This window comes from Antedon bifida, chromosome 2 (assembly GCF_963402885.1).
Source record: "Antedon bifida chromosome 2, ecAntBifi1.1, whole genome shotgun sequence".
Lineage (NCBI taxonomy): Eukaryota > Metazoa > Echinodermata > Crinoidea > Comatulida > Antedonidae > Antedon > Antedon bifida.
Genome location: NC_136227.1, coordinates 23,371,155 through 23,391,308, shown reverse-complemented (window position 1 = coordinate 23,391,308; position 20,154 = coordinate 23,371,155). Strand labels below are relative to the sequence as shown.

Genomic DNA, 20,154 nt, shown 5'->3' with positions numbered 1-20,154 from the left:
GTAACTTAGTTACCAGCAAAATTAGGCAAGCTAAGACTAAGTATTATGCGAATGTTGAAAATAAATACAAAAATAACTAAAAAAAAACTATGGGAAGAATTAAGTAAGACCATTGGTAAAGATAAAAATAGAAATAGTGTCCACACAGACCTAAATTGTGAAGATTTTAATAATTATTTCTCCGAAATTGGGAATACAATTTCACAATCTTTTGATAATAATTTGAGCCCCGAATGGAAACATCCCGTATGTATCCATGAATTTAAATTCGAAAAGGTAAAAAATGTGAGGATATTGAAAAAGCACGCAATACTGATAAGATACGTCACAAGACTAGTCCTTTATCGTTTAGTACAGTTATTTTGATTTTATGATTTAAATTTGTAAGGTGTTTATTTTTGTTTACTATTGTAATCCTTTTTTGTTATCATAAAGCGCAATTCGGCTTCAGCTTTTTTCCTTCTGCTAAGTTTTATGAATGTATTGATTATTATGATATTGATATTTAAGTATAATTGAATAAAATATACCAGTGATATAATGGTATAGCTCGCCTATAGATACATTTATTATTTCATTGCACTACCAATATCAGTATAATTGTTACGATAACTGTAGTATTATTGGATCCACTATCAGATTTAGAATGGATTTTTTGCGAACCAAGAGCTACGTCCACACTCCCAGTTTGAAGCCTTTCATCGGGCTAACAATGCACGAAATGTTGGAAGAGAGGGTGAAGAAAAATCCGGACAGAGAAATGTTTGTTTTTGTCAGTGATAATGAACGAGTTACCTTTGCTGAATTAAAGAAAAGGGTGAGCAAATGCTTCGAATTTACATTAATAAATTACTAGCCAATCTATCTACAACTGCATAAAAAATATGTATCTATTTTTAACAATAAATACATGACGTTTTTGAGAACCATATGTATTTGATTCATGCTTCACTTCAAACTACTGTCTCCATAATCTAACGGATACTATTTTTGTGCGTACAATTCTTACAGATAATAGACTTAGCAGCAGGGTTCCTACTGAAACTTGGTCTTCGTCGTGGTGATCGTATAGCTGTTTTAGGTGCAAACCACGTAGAATGGCCACTTATTACAGGTGCAGCGAGAGCAATAGGCGTCGGTGTGGTAAGTATATCAAAGCAACTATGATGGTGATATAATGGTAAGTGTATTATGGGCCTAATTTTAAATAATTAAGCCTTGAAAATACAGTTCACAAAAATTAGGCCTATTTTATTTTTCTTCAGGCTAATATGATACTTGGTCATACTCCTCAAACTTTTAGGGGAATGATGTCACAGGTAAGATAGATATATGTATAGTATTCTATTAAGTTTCCAATCTATTATATTGTATACAGATAAGGAGGAGCCTGTATCGTTATGTTATGCAGCATTGCATTGTACGCCATAAAGAAACTATGAAACGCACAAAGTCAATGAGACAAACACTTTATTGTACTTTATTGTGGATATTTTATTTATTTTTTTATTTATTTATTTTCAGTCTTTCTACATAGCAAAAAAACAAACATATAAGTATAAAAGGGGAGTAGATATACAGTACTTTCAATTCAAACAACTAGAGGATGAGCTCGCTTCGCTCGCTCCCCCTCTAGGAAGTGTAGACGATGGTTCTCGGAATGATAATGTTCTTCTTTTACGTTTTCTGTCGGTTACCATTATTGAAAATGCTTGACATTCGTAAAACTAAACTATTCTGTTTCACAGTGTCTTAGATGATTAATAACATTTTAAAGTATAGTCTTTATTATTTGGTAGGGCCCTTATAGGGCGGAGGTGGGGAGGCGGAGTTCATTTGAGGGAGGGGCTTATTCGAGGGATATATATTACATTTTTTAGTTTTAATAATATGGTAACATTTATAATCAAATGAAATCCTCTATCTAATAGATATGAAAAGTGGTAAAAAAGAATAACAAATGCTTGGTAAATTGTAGATAACAGTGCGATGAATTCTACTACAAGCGAGTGGTGATTATTATTCAAAGTGATGTTTTATTGGAGAGGCGTTTATTCAAATAAATATCATCCTATTAAGTATTAATACATTATTTAATTTAAACATCTTTTAAAACTAACTGCCGTGACAGAGTGGGCCGTTTCGGCCCAAGAAAGAACACATTACGGCTTGCAACATGGGCAGACATCTCGGTCCTAACAGGACACAGATAGCCTACAGTTATTCCTGCCAGCTTACTTAATAAAACTCAGCTATCGGGATTTCACTCGATTAATCTCTTATCATCAAATCTCCCTATGTAATTTTATAATACTATTCCCCACAATATATTCCGATTCTTTATGGCGTATATTTAATTTGATCTTTATTAATTTGCAGTATAATTTTTATTTTTTAACTACTGTACCTTTCACCTTGAATATACCTTGAACCGTAGGACTTTGAGAACTTAGCTCATTTGTCCCTCCATTGTCATCAATGAGAACTCCTCAGTAACATATGGGCGAAACTTGAGATGGTGGTCAGACCATAACTTTGCAATGCCGGTTTTGAACTTGTTAATCATTGGTTCCGTCACAATATGGTTTGGTAGCGAGTTCCAATCATTTATAACTCTAACTGCATATGCTCTTTTTCTAATGTTTTTATTATATTTGGATTTCGATACCTTAAAAACATTCCCCCTGGTTTGCTGGTATTTAGATTTTTGAAATAATTTTCCCAGCTCGATATTATCAAATTTATGAAAGATTTTAAAAGTTTGAATTAAATCCATCCTTTTCTTTCTAAAGGCTAAGGTAGGCAAATCCAATAACTTCAATCTCTCTGCATATGGCTTACTCCTCAATTCAGACACTAACCTTGTGGATCTCTGTTGGACTTTTTCTAAACGATTGTAATCTTTCTGATACAGAGGTGTCCATGAACTTCCACCATATTCCAATATAGGTCTGATCATAGATTTGTACAGATACATATAACTCCTACTATCAAGATACTTGAAAGATCTAGTCACCATACCGAGTATCCTGTTTGCAGATTTAACAACCTTGGAAGTATGGGCAGAGAAGTCTAGTTTATGATCAATCAGTATTCCTAAATCTGTTTCTTGAGAAACGCTATCAATACCAACTTTGTTGTCACCAAGGCCAATAAAGTATTCATACATCAGATTCTTTGACCCAAAATGAATGACTTTACACTTGGTCAAATTAAACGGTAGCTGCCAATCATGAGACCATTTGCACATTGCATCTATATCAGTCTGCATTAAATTTCTATCTGAATCGGAATGAATTATTCTGAACAGCTTTGTATCGTCTGCAAAGAGCTTAATGACAGATTGGGAAATAGCGTCTGGTAGATCATTTATAAAAATGACAAACAATAATGGCCCCAGGACACTGCCCTGAGGCACTCCGCTAATAACATCTCGCCACATCGACTTCTTTCCATTTACCACAACTCTTTGTTTTCGATCACTCAAAAAAGACTCGATCCACCTTAACAAGTTGCTAGAAATACCATAAGACCTGAGTTTAGATAACAATCTACCATGAGGCACTTTATCAAAGGCCTTCTGAAAGTCAAAATAAATACAATCAAAAGAAAAACCTTTGTCCAACCATACCGACCACAAATCAATGACCTCAATTAACTGAGTTGTACACGACTTGCCAGAGCAAAAACCATATTGTTGATCTGAGATTAAATGATGTGATTCTAGATGTTTGTATATTTTATCTTTAACAAGTTTTTCCATTGACTTACACATTACAGAAGTTAAGCTAACTGGTCTATAATTGAGAGGTTCAGACTTATCACCTTTTTTATACAAAGGGACAACATCGGCTCTTTTCCATGAATCTGGAACTACTCCTTCAAACATCAATTTATTAAAAAGTAAAGTAACTACTCCACCAATTGTTTCTGCAGTTTCTTTCAATACACGAGAATTAATCATGTCTGGACCAGGAGATTTATTTACATCTAAGCTCTTGAAATATTCAATAACTTCATCTACTTCAAACATAACTGAATCGATCAAAGCATCCGTCTTTACTTCATCAAAATTGGGAGGTTGGGTTGAATCTTCCTCAGTAAAAACCTGAACAAAGGCAGTATTAAAAACTTCTGCTTTCATTGAATTAGAAGACACAATAACTCCATTTTTATCTTTCAAGTCAGGAATACCTTGTTTAGATTTGGAATTGCTTTTTATGTACGTCCAAAATGCTTTAGTATTAATTTTGACTTCCGCAGCTAATTTTCTTTCAAAAGATGCTTTTGCTTTTCGAACTTCCGCAGTAGTCCTATTTCTTGCTTTTACAAACTCATTCCAAGACAACTCATCTCTTTTGTTTTGGTAAATGTTCCACGCTTTATGTTTCCATTTAATCGCTTCTTCCACATCTCTATTCATCCATTGTTTTCTTTTTCCACTACCTTTTCTATTAAGAGGAATAAATTTTGAAATTCCATCCTGAAGGGAACATTCGATCAATGTAGCCAAATCATTAGCAGATAAATCTAAAGCAGCTTGCTCAAGGTTCAGATCTTCTAAATACTTTCTCATGCCGTTATAATCTCCTTTGTAATAATTTCTCATCAATGGTACTTCAGTGGATTCTATAGAACAATCAATATTGAAAGTCAAAACAACATGGTCACTAAGACCAAGAGGCGGTTTATAACATAAATCCTTAATTAAGAAATCATCTCTAGAAAAAATTAAGTCAAGAACACTTGGTTCTTCACCTGCCCGAACTCTTGTAGGTAGTGTACAATGCTGTACCCAAAACAAATCTTCAATGCACTCAAAAAAATTTCTTGAAAGTCTTTCACCAGGAATTTCTAACGATGTCCAATCTATCGATTTATAATTGAAATCTCCAACTACTAAAATATGATCTGAATTGAAATTTTCTACCTTTCTTAACAATTCTTCCAGCAACTCATTATTGGCCGGTGTACTGTTTGGACTTCTATAAATACATCCGATCAAAATTGTTTCATCTGTTGAAAGTTTCAAATTTAACCAAATGGATTCAGTATACTCTGCCTTCAAACAAACTTCCGACACTGATATATTATGCTTAACATAAATTCCAATACCCCGAACTGAGTTTTCTGGATGAAAAAATTGATACCCGTTAAGACACAAACAATTGAAGTCAATTTCGAATAAATAATTCTTAGGGAAAACTTCGGTTAAAAAAATAAAATCAGGTTGTTCGTTAGCTATTCTTGCAACCAACTCATCCTTCTTATTGAACAAAGAGTCACAATTTGTGTAAAAACAAGAAAAAGATGAAGAATTCTTTGAATTAAAGTCTTTTTCTGATTGACTAATTTGTTCTGTGTTAAATACGCTGAGGTTTTTTTCTTATATGGCCACGTCGAATTTCTAGATCCTTCTCGCCCGCCTCAATCCTAGCATTTAAAGTATGCCGCAACTTTTTATATTCAGACCGCTCTGCTTGGGTTCTATCATGAGATACACTTATATTACAATCTTTATTATTACGGACACCATGCATAAATCTAAACTTGTTCTCCTCATCAAAAAATACAATTTTTAACGGCCTATCTCTATCATCCTCTCGTTTGCCAAGCCTATGACAAAATTTTACTGACAATTCTCCATCAATTAACTTCTTTAGCGAGTTAATATCCTGCAATTGCCTCTCTTTACCATCAGCAGAGTCACCTTCCTTAAGTTTAAAGACAATAACATTATTTCTCCGACTAAGTCTTTCAGTCATGTCATCAAATTTCCTTTCGACCATCTCTTCGAAATTTGTATCAGTTTGGTGTTCAGCATGTGTTACTGAAAAATGTTGTATCGCATCACTATTTTTCTTAACATCTATTTTAATGCTATTAATTTCCGCTTTCATTAGTTTCTGATTACTACTAACGTCGTTCAGAATTCCCATAAGATTTCCTGCTAGTGTAGTGCAAGTACGGCAATACCAAAAAATAGAAGGATCACCTTTTGTTAACCAATCATACTTCGTCTTATTCACACCTTGACACTGCGAGTGAAACCAATATTTACACAAGCCACAAATAATTCCCCTATCTGATTTCAGGACTGGTGAATCACAGGAACCACACTTACATTGACTAGACAATTCATCAATGTCACTTCCATGTTGGGTATCAATTGACTTTGACTTAGTAGGCCTAGCTTTGGACCCTGGAGCAGCCATTATTCCCTTCCTTGAAAATATCAAAACACAAGTTCTAGGCCTAAGAAAATAGTCCACAAAAATAACTTCAATCCTGCGTCCCAAATATTCAAATCCAGACCAAACTTCAATTATAACTATTAATAAACAAGTTCCCAGTTAAATTTCTACAAAATAATTAGTAAAAACCGGATTTTGTCAAATTTCATTTGATTTCTGTAGAGTTTCAAGAAAACATGTCTGACCACCATGTCGCCCTCTCTGTTTCACACGCGCGGTCCGTTCCTAAAATAGACAAAAAACTAAAATGGCTATGACTAATGGCCAACTTAAGCTCCAGTCCTACTATAGTATCTGTTTTTTTCTTCCGTCTTCCAAAGGGACACTGTATTGATTGATGGAAAGTGCCTGTTTCCAGTCACCTTTAGGGTCAAATCTATTATTTTAACTGCTCCCTTGTGTATAAAAGAGAAAATAGTTGAAACCATGTTGCTACAAGGTGAACTTATCATAAACCCGGAAATTACTTGACCGCCAAGAATTGAAATTGAGTAGAAAATCTACTGTTGAAATCATAAATGTTGTTAAAAAACTCTTTATAATATCTTGCTAAGATAGAAATATGGAAAAATAGCGTCGAACTGCACATTAATGTTATCAAATCTACGTTTCGCGGTACATCTGAGATAGATAAGGTAGGTATCCAAGGCGGAGATTTGTACCGAAATTTTTGCATTGTGCTCGCCTATGTCAGAATTAACCATAATTTATATATAGATAATGCGGGTTGGAGAATCAAGGATTTTTATAACCATCATAATTTATATATTTATAACGTTTCTGGTTTCTGATAATTCAAAGCACAAAGGGTCGCATAATATATGCAAAATTATTATTATATATTTGATACATGCATACATATTTTTTCAATGAAAAATATTTAAAATAGGGAGCTTTTAAATTTAATGTGCACAGACCCGTTGTTTCTCAATTAAATATTGCCAAATGCATAACAGATGTCTCACTAATATTAGTATTCAACAATGGAATGACTGATGCGTGCTTTGTTATCCTGGCGTTTTAACTGTTTTTAGTACCTGCATTTTTAGTTTTTTTTAAATAAATCTTTTTAATTATTATATTGATTAAATATTAAATACATAGAATAATTTTAGAATATATAATACTTCACGTAATTTCGAGTTGAAAAGTGAATCAAATATGATGATATTATTAAAGAAAGGTTTTAAAACAGAAATCGTGCAAAAGGAGTGAATATTAAAGTTTAATGCACAATGCGCGTGCAAAAATCTGCGCACTCATGGCAATTTTTAAACGCTTAAAATTGCCTGAAACGTACTCTAATTTCATCTAAAATGAATGTTGACAATTTTAAGCGCGCGTACGCATGCGTTATATGCGCTACGTACGTAATTGTATTGCCATATTATGATGAAATATGACCTGAAATTTCTGAGTACTGAGTTAAATTTTATTTAATTGCGATTCATGCTTGTGAAGATATGATTACAAACGGGATTTCGGTAAATCGTGCGTAGACCGCGTAATTTTTGATTGCGCACCGTGAAAACATAACCACATCGATTCATGGCCATAAGGAATATACTCTGAAAAATACTCTGAAAAAATTGACTTAGCTAGATGAAACTGATATCAAGACAAGGCCATATACAAGTTAGCGTTTACCGACCGACCGACCAACCGACCGACCAATCGACCGAGTGAGCTGTAGAGTTGCGTTGCACGCGACTAAAAACAGTGAGTATTTATTTACAGATATCATGCAAAGCCCTCTTCATAACTCGTAGTCCAGATACACTTTACCCGATGGTTTGCGAAATAATTCCAGGGCTAAGTGAAAGTATTCCAGGTGATTTAAATTCAAAAGAGTGAGTATATTCCAACAGGAATATTTAGTACTGATGTATCGCATTAATATTATACATAATGCGTATAGGGAATGTAGGCTAAGTTGCATGTAACATCCTTAAAGGAATTACTGTAGTTAGTTATTATGTTGGTGTTACACACCAGGAATATCCTAAGTCCATAGACTTGTTTCCTATGGGGTGGTGTATTGGACAGTACACTGGGAGACGATTCCTTACACAGTAAATAACCATCGGTTTAGCCGACGGCTCAATAACAATATTGTGTTGCACCAAGGTTTTCTTATACCTAACATTTTAAGAATATTCATATGGTTTCTGTAGGTTTCCCGACTTAAAGAAGGTTATAGCCGCTGGTTCTAATTGTAAAGGGTGAGTAAATAAAAATAAATTAAAGATGTATTGTCTCCCCCTCCCCCTCCCCCATTTTAAGGTCATATAATAGTTTTTGACCAGAAATTGGATAGAAAAATTAATGTATTTACCTGAAGAAACTGTAATTTAAAGCAAAAAAATAGTCAAATTGGCTGCCAGTCAGTGGTTTTTTCATTTATATTGTCATTTTATAATTGAAAAAAAAAATTTTTTTTTTATATATTTTTTTCTACGAAAGGGGTTAACTTTATTAAAACTACAAATAACCTATAACTGCACAAACAAGTTTCTTGAATCACAGAAGCACTTAGTGATTGTTTAGAAGATTTTGAACTCTTAGTTGATTTCCTGCTTGCGGAGCGATGAGAATTTACCGCCGCAGACTGCTCTACCTCTAGCATCGCAAACCAATCCTCTACTTTAGCTTTTAAGTTTGCCAACCACACATCTTTGTCTTCAAACCATTTATTATACATTATTTCTCTCTTCTTGGAGATAACCACTTTTGTATTCTTTGTAACAGCGGAAGATACTCACTTTTCCATCTCTCCCAGAAACGATCAGCCAAATATTGAGCTTGTTTCCATCTTCTCCAGAAGTAATTGGATTTCTCTTCAGCTGAACAAAACTGTTCCACTCTAGACTTAAATTGTCTTATAAAACGTTTTCTTCTTTCAACTGTTTGAGTTTGAACTCTTCCTGTTAAATTCTCTGCTTTTCTGTGAGACTCTTCTGCCTGGCTAGCAACTCTGCATGGTTTTGCTCTTCTTGAATCACAGAAGCACTTAGTGATCGTTTAGAAGATTTTGAACTCTTAGTTGATTTCCTGCTTGCGGAGCGATGAGAATTACCGCCGCAGACTGCTCTACCTCTAGCATCGCAAACCAATCCTCTACTTTAGCTTTTAAGTTTGCCAACCACACATCTTTGTCTTCAAACCATTTATTATACATTATTCTCTCTTCCGCGTTCAACAAGCCACAAATTTCATCATGAAGGAACATAAATTCACCATACGCCATTAACCAATCTTGATGCACCTTAATCAGATTTTCTCTTGTAACTTCCTTATTCAAAGAAGCTTTCAACGCTTCTGACACAAATTTAACACGACGCCACAACTCTTTGATTCCTTTCAGCTTTCGTTCCTTTTCATACTCTGCACCCTTCTCGGTCTTACGATTTCTCTGAAGCAGCTACAGCCATCGTGGATATATCTTTGTAAATTTTATAACTGCACAAACTAGTTTCTTGCAAATGCGGAATTTAATTGTTCTCCGACTTGATCCGATTTACTATTACAACTAATGATTACAAAATAATATATACGGTATTTATCATACAGTACAACATAAATAATTCTATACAATAATAATAATAGACCTTACATAAGTATCTAAATAAGTCATAGATAAAACAATACAATATAAATAATTCTTGGTTTAAAATAATTACAACTAATAATAATAATAAGATAAGTCTCAATTGCTTACCAAAGATATGCCTGGATAACATGTGCAGCTATAGCTATACACTATATCAATTACTACTGTACTAAAGCTTTAGGCTTCTAAGTAAGCCTTGGTACATCTACCACTTCTATAGGCTTTCTAAGTAAGCCTTGGTACATCTACCACTTCTATAGGCTTCTAAGTAAGCCTTGGTACATCTACCACTTCTATATGCTAGGCCAGCTTAGGCTTCTAAATAAGCCTTTTGTGCTTGCTAGGTCCTTACCCAACAAGCCTAACTATCCAACTGCCAGCCACAGCCCAAGCAAGCTATGCCCTCATTAGCATAACCCATATGGTTGGTCACCTGTTCACTTAACACCCTTCAGTGAACACAAGCACAGTATACCTAGCTTGGATTTGGCACTTACATAATCAAAAGTCTAATTAAATTAACCTTCATTTTTCATGTTTTTGGGGGACAATACACCTTTAATATTCAAGAGAGCATCTGGTTGTTTACACGTGAGGTTTTCTCTTCGTACTGAAAAATCAATGTTTTCTTGTTTTCAGTGGAATGTTGAACTTTGATAATATATCTATTTCTGGGCATGAGGAGGACGTAGCAAAAGCGGCGAAGAAGGTCACAATTGATGACATTATTCTGTGCTTTTAATACGTCGTCGGTAAAAATCGAACTTGTTTACATTTATATTTGAATGCTTTAAATGATCAGCAATTGAGTTCATTATTTTAGAAAAAACTAATCCAATAAAAACATCTCCATAACTCGTGGTACATGTAGGTCTATTGATTAATTTTGACAAGTAAACACTTTCACTTTCTATGAAGTCACAAGAAATTATCGTATAACATCAATTAGAAAAACTTGTTTCGTTTCGTTTCGTTTATTTTCCACCATTTAAATGCATTTAAACAAACATACGTGTATAATATATGAGCGGAAGGAGGTCACAGTAAGTTCATTGAACTTTAAGTATCAGTATAATAATAACAATGCTACGGAGTATAACATTTAAATTAAATAAGACAGTAAAAGTTAAGATTAACCAGGCAGTTGTATGACAATATAATGATAAAATTGATAATGATAACAATAACAGTTCTGATAGCAGAATGTTGCCATCTTCTGATTTTTTTTTTACCATTTTAAAGGAAATTCGTGTTTTTTGTCGTAATTGTTGTTTTGTGTACACTTAGACAGAAATGATGTCTGTACACGAGCTTTCAATGTATAATCTAATTACCTATGCTATATCCATAGGGCACAACTGGATCACCGAAATTAAGACTGCAAACTCATTTCGAAACACTCAATGACAACATCTTTGCACCAGACCTATTTGATGAGAAACAAGTATGAACAAGTATTTAATCTTTCTAGGTATTTGATAAACAAAATATGCTGAGAGTTGCCAAAAAATACAAATACAAATTATTGTGTGGTGAAGAAGCTAGACAATTGAAGGATGAGGATGATGATTTATATCATGAAGTATCATGAAGAGGCTATGACAACAGACATACACTGATGAATTATGACAAAAAGAGATGACGCCGATCATGATGATGACGATTACGATGATGACAATTTCATAGTTTTATTTTATTTTGTACCAAAGATCAATAAATTAGTATGCACTGATAACTTTGCATACATTGGAGCAACGCAATTTGCTCAAGTAGCGCCACTTGTATACGGTACAACGTCCGTGTTTCCCTCACCAACCTACACGTTTGAAAGATTTATTCAGGCTGTTGAAGTAGAGAGGTAAGTACTCTACATATGTATTTAATTTACCGAAGTATCGATTTTGAAATAATGTACGTATGTTGGTGTGTATATCAGTAACAATTTGAACCTGACGCGAGATTACAAATCGTTGACCCCAATGAGCAAGGCTACTATCAATGTTAAGGCACAAATCAAAATGTGAGTCTCTTTGCGATATCACGTCCGACGAATTGTCATGATAAAACCATACATACATCATAACATTTATTTCTCTTTTATTTTCTATGTACAAAGTTTGTGATGAATTAATTATAAATAAGAGCGGCAAAACCCATGATGTAACGACAATCCATAGACTGATCTAACATTCTTTTTTAGGTGTACATCTTTTTCATTGATGATTGATGGTGCGGTCAATCTTGCTTATAATCCTATTTGTGACAAGTACGACCTGTCTTCATTGAAATTCGGTAATATACTATTCAGTATAAGTCAATAATATATGCACAATTAACCGATTTATCGTACAGATAATCCATAATAAGTGCATTTAAATAAATATGTGTTGTTTTGGGTTTTTTTCATAAAGGTATGGCCAGTGGTTCGCCCATTCCACCAGCTGTTATTTTCGAGTGCAACAAAAAGCATGGAATTCGGTTATTGGTACGTACGTATTGTGTATATTGTTTATTACACGGACGACAGTTACAGAAAACACTGTGAGGCAACAGATCCTAACGAATAGTATGGGCTTATGTCCTACGACACATTTGAAGATGTAATATATGTTGTTGACCAATTTTCTTTTCCCATCAGAATTTATATGGGACAGCAGAAACTACTTGCATCAGCTCAACTACAGTCGATGACAGTCCAGATGTTTGGAATACAACAGGTCGCATCTTACCAAATATTGAAGTAAGGCAAACCTAGCTATTAAGATCTCATTCCAAAGAGTTGATATAGATTGGATATAGGGCGAACTCTCGATATGACGTGATTTCAATAGGACAAAAACCATACATATGGCCGCCGTAAATCTGTTATTATTAGTATTATTATTATTTAGTATAAAAACTAATCTAATATAATAAATCACAACAAATATTCTTTTTAAAGTACAGTGAAGTCTTTATAAAATGAGACACATTTTTAATCGCATTTCAAACATGTAGAAAAAAAAAACAGACTGCACTACAATCTTTTTCAAGAAATGAAATGTAGCTGATGCTGATGTAGATTCGTGTTGGAATTATCTCACTACAACCTGTGAAAAAACTATCAGAAAATCCAAGCAACATCATGAAAGACTGGTTTGATGAAAACTATAAAGAAAATACAGAACTTATAACTGAAATGTAATATGCGTAATCTTAGTAAGAAAATGAAATATCACTACTTGAGATTCCAAATTCCAACGCAAAGCCAGAGAGCAAATGGTGGCTGAATAAAGCAGCAGTGACTCGCCGATAGAAATAACTACAGATACTTCTTTTCTGCCACAAAGAAAGTATATGGCCCAACCAGTCATGGAGTTAGGAAAATAGTGGAGAAGGATGACACAATCTGCAAAGAAAGAAGAAGAAGAAACGCTGAAAACTACTGAACAAAAACACGTCAGTCTTGGTAGATGATGAACCATCTGAAATCTTCGAAATTAGGACAGTAGGCCAACAGTAGTAAGGATGTGTTAGTGCTCAAAGCCTTTTCTCAATATACATTATTCACACAAACAATATTTTTTTCAGCTTCAAATAGTGGATGAAGAAGGATATCCCGTAGAAGTTGGAGACAAAGGAGAGATATGGGTACGAAGTCCGGTTGCGTTCAGAGGGTACTATGGTGATACCTAAGAAAACAAAGCAGACGATCACAGAAAATGGATGGATTAAAACGGGGTACTCACAATTTATATTTACTTAATTAGTAGTAGAATTTATGTAATGACTTAAAAAATAATGAAAGTATTATCTTACTGTAAAATTAATGTTAAACAAAATATTTTTCAGAGATGTTGGTAAACTAAGTACAGATGGATACCTGACATTAGTTGGTCGAATTAAGGTAATCGAAATGTATTATCGTCCTCCTAGGTTTAACGAAACTCTTCACTAATCCTAGGTTAACAAGTGACAATTTTATTTTAAGACAGATATGGATCATGCATCATAGGTAATTTTCTATATGCAGAACATTTAGTAAATTCTCAATGAATGTTAAGGTTGTATTGTTTAATTTAATCATACTGTCTTAGTATGTATTGTGTGGCAACTATGAGGTGCCTTCAGGCTTGTTTCAACAATGCTACAGAGAGTACAATGTTTGAGGAGAACCATTTTCTATAAACTAAGATTTTAAATAGTTGCAATTCACGTATTACTGTACTTGTGTACAGATTCAAAACTGTACAAGAAATAGACCAACTACTCTCACTTTCCGTAGTCGCATCTCTTTATTATTTGCAATTTGTTTGCTTTTTATTTGTTGTTCATTCATCAAATACAAACATACAAACAGGCTGGAAGCAAGAGGATAACCCTATAAGCACTAGAGCTTGTTTCCATAGGGGTCACCGACATATAAAGAAAAAATAAAAAATCTTGATTAACAAGTCTTACATTTCAGAAGATTTTTTTAAGTGTATATTTGAATTTATTATGGTTTCCAATGTCCTTTAAGCTGTTATTGTTTGTTTCTCTTGATATTTTGACTTTTCTTTTGTAGCAATCACCCACATTTATTTGTAATTTCTTCTCATTTTCATTAACATGACATGATATATATATATCTTCTTATGTAAGTTTAAAATCAGTTTGTAATGTAATTCTAATAAAGTTACATTTTTGGCACAAAGATAAATAGGGTTAGGGTTAAAATTAAATTGTGCAATTCTATTTATGCGTCTAAAGTTGTGTTCTTTATTTTACATATTTCGTACCAACCTGATATGTTGACTAAAATACAAATTGAATTGAAATTTAAGGACATGATTATTAGAAGAGGTATCAATATACATCCATCAGAAGTGGAAAGTTCAGTAATAATGCATCCTGCCGTAAAAAATGCTCAGGTAAGTTTACAATTATCATTATACTATGTATAAATGACTTAATGAATCGAATCTGAATCTGAATGCTTACAATAAAACAACAAAATTCATACAATACTCGTATGCTGAAATACACTACAAGCTATTGTTTACCTTTCACAGGTTATACCTATTCCAGATTACAGGGTCGGTGAAGCTGTATGTGTATGTGTTACGTACGTATTGCTTTTATTTTCTACAAGGCCATATACATGGCTGCAGTCGCGTGCTCAAGTTAGTGTTTACCGACCGACATAGTGAGCTGTAGAGTCGTGTTGCACGCGACTAAAAACTGAAATTCATTTATGCAATTGAAAAAATATTAATCTTGTTATTTCATGTTTTATGTATTTAAATATCAGGGATAATTTTTTCCAAATAATTAAGTAACAGATATTGAAATTTGTTAAAACAATTTTGTATAATTATGAATTTTTTTAAAAAAGAATCACATTTAATTTATTATTTCAGATTAAATGAAGTTTGCAATGTAACTGAAGAACAACTGAAATTGTTTTTTGATGGAAAGGTATCAACCTCAATTTATTTAATAAACACATTAAATCAAGGCTCATTCTCATTTAAATATTCTTTTTCAATACAATTAGACCTGACATACTATTTCAAATTATAATTTATTTATTTATTTGAGCTTAGGCCTATAACAAAACATTTCTGAAACGGTCATTCTTGTTTTTATTTCAGATGTCAGATGCAATCCAGCCTTACTTTCTAATCTTTGACTCTTTCCCATCAGGTCCTTCGGGAAAGGTATGACGTGCATATGTGTTTTGTATAGCCTCAAATCGTAAATTCAAATCTAAATGTAAAAATCAAGAACCTTAAATTAACGCAATTCGTAAAATATATAATTTTTTAAACATTTTTTTGTATTACGATTTGAGGCTGTGTTCATACGTTGTGTTCAAAGATCACATAGGTTCATTAGGTAAACAATAAAAAAATGGATAACAAAATAAATATAACAAATAACATGGCGCAGTCTTATCTTTATGATGTTATGTCAGTTCGATGATTGGTTATTGAAATAGCTCCGTCGACAAAAAAGATACACAGTATCATAAAAATAGGGCACTTATTTGTTATCATGTGACCCAAAATCGTCCAATTAAATCACAGCAATTTATTAGGCGTCATATAAAATCACATAGTTATTTTGTTTACAGGTGGATCGTATGAAGCTGCAGAAGATGGCTATTGGTCGAATTAAATTACCTGACACTCCTTATGCCGATTGAGGTGGTAACTAAGTGATGTGCCCACTACATACAATTAGATTCCAGGTTCGAATCTCGGTTGGAGCAGCTTTTTTTCATTCTCACTTATTTTCCTCATCTTCACCGTTCATACATTACTTAATTTAGAGGTGATTTGCTAATGTCTGTAGATTATATTTCATGAAATACAATTTTAGAATTGGTGTTCTTATGGTAAATACTGCATAATGAACATTGATGAATGTAGTAAGTTTTTTTGTCACTTGCCAATATATTGTTTTCTTCTTTACATGAATCGTTATTCGTTACCACCCTTAACAACTTTTGTTATCATCCGCTTACTTAAATTGCAGTTGTATTCCAATCTGAGTACAAATATAGTCTTAAGGAACTTTCTTTTAATAATCCGTTAACACGACTAACACCTTTTTTCTTCTTACATTGTTTTTTTTGTTCATAATCCCATATTGTGTTTTTAATTAACCATTTATTTTTACTATTAATATTGATTTTCATCTATTATCAATCCGGTTATTATTAGTATTGAACTTATATTTACAACAAAGTTCTTAGATTTTAATAATTTTATAGGCCTACAGTTCGTTAATAAATATTGAAAACAATAATGGTACCAAAATAATAACAGTTAATTTACCATATTGATTTTAAAATATTATCAAGTAAAAACATATAAATCTGAAACAAAATCTTTAGATTCCGAGGAACACAATATTGAGATTTTTTGTCTAAAAACAGCTGACCACCCTTATATAGAACACAAAGTTTTTAGTTTTCTCAAAAACAGAGACCATGGAACAGTATTGGGAATTTGGGAGTCTATCATTCTCAAAAACAGCTAGACCAACTATAGAAAGCAAATATTTAGAATACCCAAAAAGAGACCACTTATATAGAATACATTGAGAAGTTTAGAGTTTTCGGAAACCCCAAAATAGCGATCCCTTGAGTTTGAAAAGAATTTTTAATTGTGGGGATCTATATTTAAAAAAAAAAAATCTCGAGTAGACCTCCTATAACATATTGAACAGTTTCAGTGATCAATAATCATTTACAAAGTCCTTCTAACATTGAGTAGTTTTAGTGGAGGTCTGTAGCTTTAAAATCTCGAACCAAAGAGCACCAGGCCTACTGAAAGTTATAAGAGTTTCTGTTCTTTAAAACCCAAAATAGAGACCGCTTTACAATAATGAAAAGGTTTAGTGCGGTTTCTGTTTTTAACATGATATCAAAGAACGTATATTCTTTTTTTTTGTCTTGTGTCAGTTCTTCTCACGTTTATTTAAATTCTCATTGATGAATATATTATATACATATACAGTAAGTACATTTGTGACAATTAAAGTAAGTGTTTAAAGTAGTTAAAATACAGGTATATTTACATAATAAGATGCCAGAATTCAGTATTTACCATATTTTTTCTCATTTAAAATTTTAGATACGATGTTAATTAAAATGTAGAAATGAAAAATGGCGGTAAAACACATGATTAAAATTTTCTTGTTAAACTATCTTATTTGTGTTCTTATTTGTGTTCGAGTGGAGAGGCTATAAACTCAGGGGAGGAAAATGTAGTATCCTCCCTTTTCACCAAGATAAGATGGATGGAATGAAAAAAAGAGGAATGCAATAGATTGAAAGTTAGTTATTTAGAATGATAGCATGAAATGGTATATTTAATGAAAACCGTAAGGTTAGAGTCCATACACTGTGCAAGTCCAAGATGCGATTTTGGCTCTGTGTGTATGTGAGACGCTTCATACCCGATGTCACCTTAGTACAACTACTACTTACAATTTGTATTTACGGTATAACATAATGCAAATATATAAAAATATATAGAAGTATATATATTGAACAAATACACATACCTATAGATTACATTGACATGTATACGATTTAAAATATTGCAAATATAGAAAAATATATATATTAAACAAATACCAATACATACAGATTATATTGACATGCTACATGTATTTGAACTATTTTCATCTTTAAAAGTATATGTGATGCCTATAAACAGAGTTTACATTTGATTTTACAGGATTTGTGTCCATTATGATAAGGTAAGAAAGAAAAAGGAATCAATAAAATAATTAAATTATTAACATCAAGTCTTTTGATAGTTGTAATAGTTTATCTTTTAAGTTATTCGTCCATTTCTTCTGAGTCTTATGTAAATTATGCATAAATTCATTTGTTAATAAATGCTTTAATTCATAGTAAAATAATCTCCAAATTATTTTTGATTCCTGATTTTGTTTCTTTTCTTTTCTTATTACTAAACACGATTTATAAATGCAAAAAGTAAATATTGAAATAAGTTCATTTACAGTTTTCGTTTCCGATCCTTTAACAATATTACGCCAGGTTATATCAATCTTTTGTACAAAACAGTTTGAGATCAAAAACTTAAATACAATCCATATGGGTTTAATCTTATTACATGAAAATAACAAATGTTTTTCATTTTCAATTTCACTATTACATCTTTCACATATGTCATTTATAGAAAGTTTTCAAATTTTTAACTTACTTTTACACGCAAGAATACGATGTAGTAGTTTGAAATTGAATTGCGCGACTTTTGTGATATGTTTGATAGAAAACACCTTGTTATACCATACGGTATCCCATGCAAAAGTGTAATTTTGAAATTCTATCTCCCATTTTTCTTGTGCTATAGGAGTTGATATTATATTTTCCACAAATAAATTATAAAATAGTTTTGCATTACGTTGTTTTGTATGAAGCCAAAAGCAATCGGTGTTTGTTTGATTATTTACATGTTCACCATACAAAATATTTTCCTTCCATGATTGTGGTATGGCATTCATTAGCCCTATATATTCAATTAATCCATTTTGTTTCTGTGATAGTAATGGTAACACTTCATTCATTGGTAATAATATATTCTCCTTAATTATGTCATTCATTGTTCTAAAGCCTGCATCAAGCCAAACTTTGAAATAGATTGACTTTCCATTTAACTGTATACATTTATTTTCCCACAATTGTTGGTTTTTAACGTCTTCAATGTTTTGTGGGTCAGACCAGTTAAAGTTGTTAATATTAACTATAGCAATTAGCATTTCTCTATAGAAAACAGGCAATAGTTTTAGATCAGAATGATCTTCAATGTTAATTTGAGTGATATTAACAGTATACTTAATAGGGTGCATAAAATAATTCGGTATACATTTCTATTTTCCTGGATCTGGGCTAAGGAGTCGCTTAACCCAGTTTAGCTTCAATGCTTTGACTTTTACATTAAAATTAATCATATTTAAACCACCTTTATCTGTTTTTCTATTGAGTGTGGTTCGTTTAATCTTTTCTCGTCTACCACTCCACATAAAACTCTATATTATCTTTTCCACCTTGCGCAAGATATATTTTGGTACGGTTATAATGCTAGCATTGTATATTAGTTTAGATATGGCTATAGTTTTAATTATAATAATTTTTCCAAAGAACGTAAGATTTCTTCTTTTCCATAATCTTAAGATATTTTCTAAAGAAATAATCTTATCGTCCCAGTTTTTCTTTTCACATAATTTGTTATCGTATCCAACATAGAAACTTTACAGGTTTCTTTGTCCATGTAATATTACATGGTTCTGACATTATGTTTACTCGCACCAATCCACATACCATTTGTTTTTTCCTTTGTTCAATCTTAAACCTGATATTCTACAGAATAGCTCAATCTCATGTAAAAAGCAGATCAACGATTCTTTATCTTTTGTAAAGATGATAGTATCGTCTGCAAGCTGAGCTATCTTAACAGTACATTCTTCATCATTTATTTTTGGCAATTCAATTCCTTTACATAGGGGATTGTTTCGTATGTTACAGGCCATCAATTCAACTACCAATATAAATAACAAGGCCGATAAAGGACACCCTTGTCTTATTCCACATTCCATATTAATGCTTTCCGACATCCAACCATTATTTACCATTATACTTTCTGTATCAGTATATATTACTTTAATCCATTTAATAAAAGAAGGACCAAATCCAAATTTTGTTAGCGTTTTTAACATTAAATTTCTGTTTACCGAATCAAACGCTTTTGCAAAATCGAGGAAAATTAAGGCGCCGGATTTGTTTTTGAT

The 20,154-nt window shown here is 32.5% G+C and overlaps 1 protein-coding gene across 5 annotated transcripts; it reads left to right on the top strand.

Annotated features, from left to right (window-relative positions):
* Positions 1-708: 708 nt before the first annotated feature.
* On the top strand, positions 709-17,541 carry LOC144858792 (medium-chain acyl-CoA ligase ACSF2, mitochondrial-like). Of its 5 annotated transcripts, XR_013616659.1 has the most exons (9): positions 10,485-10,616; positions 11,216-11,308; positions 11,574-11,722; positions 12,065-12,156; positions 12,276-12,349; positions 12,503-12,604; positions 13,435-13,584; positions 13,696-13,750; positions 14,670-14,753. XR_013616659.1 is itself a non-coding variant. In XM_078714910.1 (8 exons), exons 2-8 carry the CDS (start codon positions 13,526-13,528, stop codon positions 16,031-16,033), a joined length of 450 nt encoding a protein of 149 aa, XP_078571036.1. In that variant the 5' UTR covers positions 12,503-12,604; positions 13,435-13,525; the 3' UTR covers positions 16,034-17,541. The 5 variants fall into 5 exon arrangements, 3 of the variants coding, with proteins under 3 accessions (XP_078571035.1, XP_078571034.1, XP_078571036.1); XR_013616660.1 differs by lacking the exons at positions 12,065-12,156; positions 12,276-12,349; positions 12,503-12,604; ... (1 more) ...; positions 13,696-13,750; positions 14,670-14,753 and adding exons at positions 709-817; positions 1,012-1,143; positions 1,266-1,319; positions 7,992-8,104; positions 8,429-8,476 and having other exon boundaries at positions 10,504-10,616; positions 11,574-11,610; XM_078714910.1 differs by lacking the exons at positions 10,485-10,616; positions 11,216-11,308; positions 11,574-11,722; positions 12,065-12,156; positions 12,276-12,349 and adding exons at positions 14,898-14,950; positions 15,246-15,303; positions 15,480-15,545; positions 15,962-17,541 and having other exon boundaries at positions 14,670-14,756.
* The last annotated feature ends 2,613 nt before the right edge of the window (positions 17,542-20,154 follow it).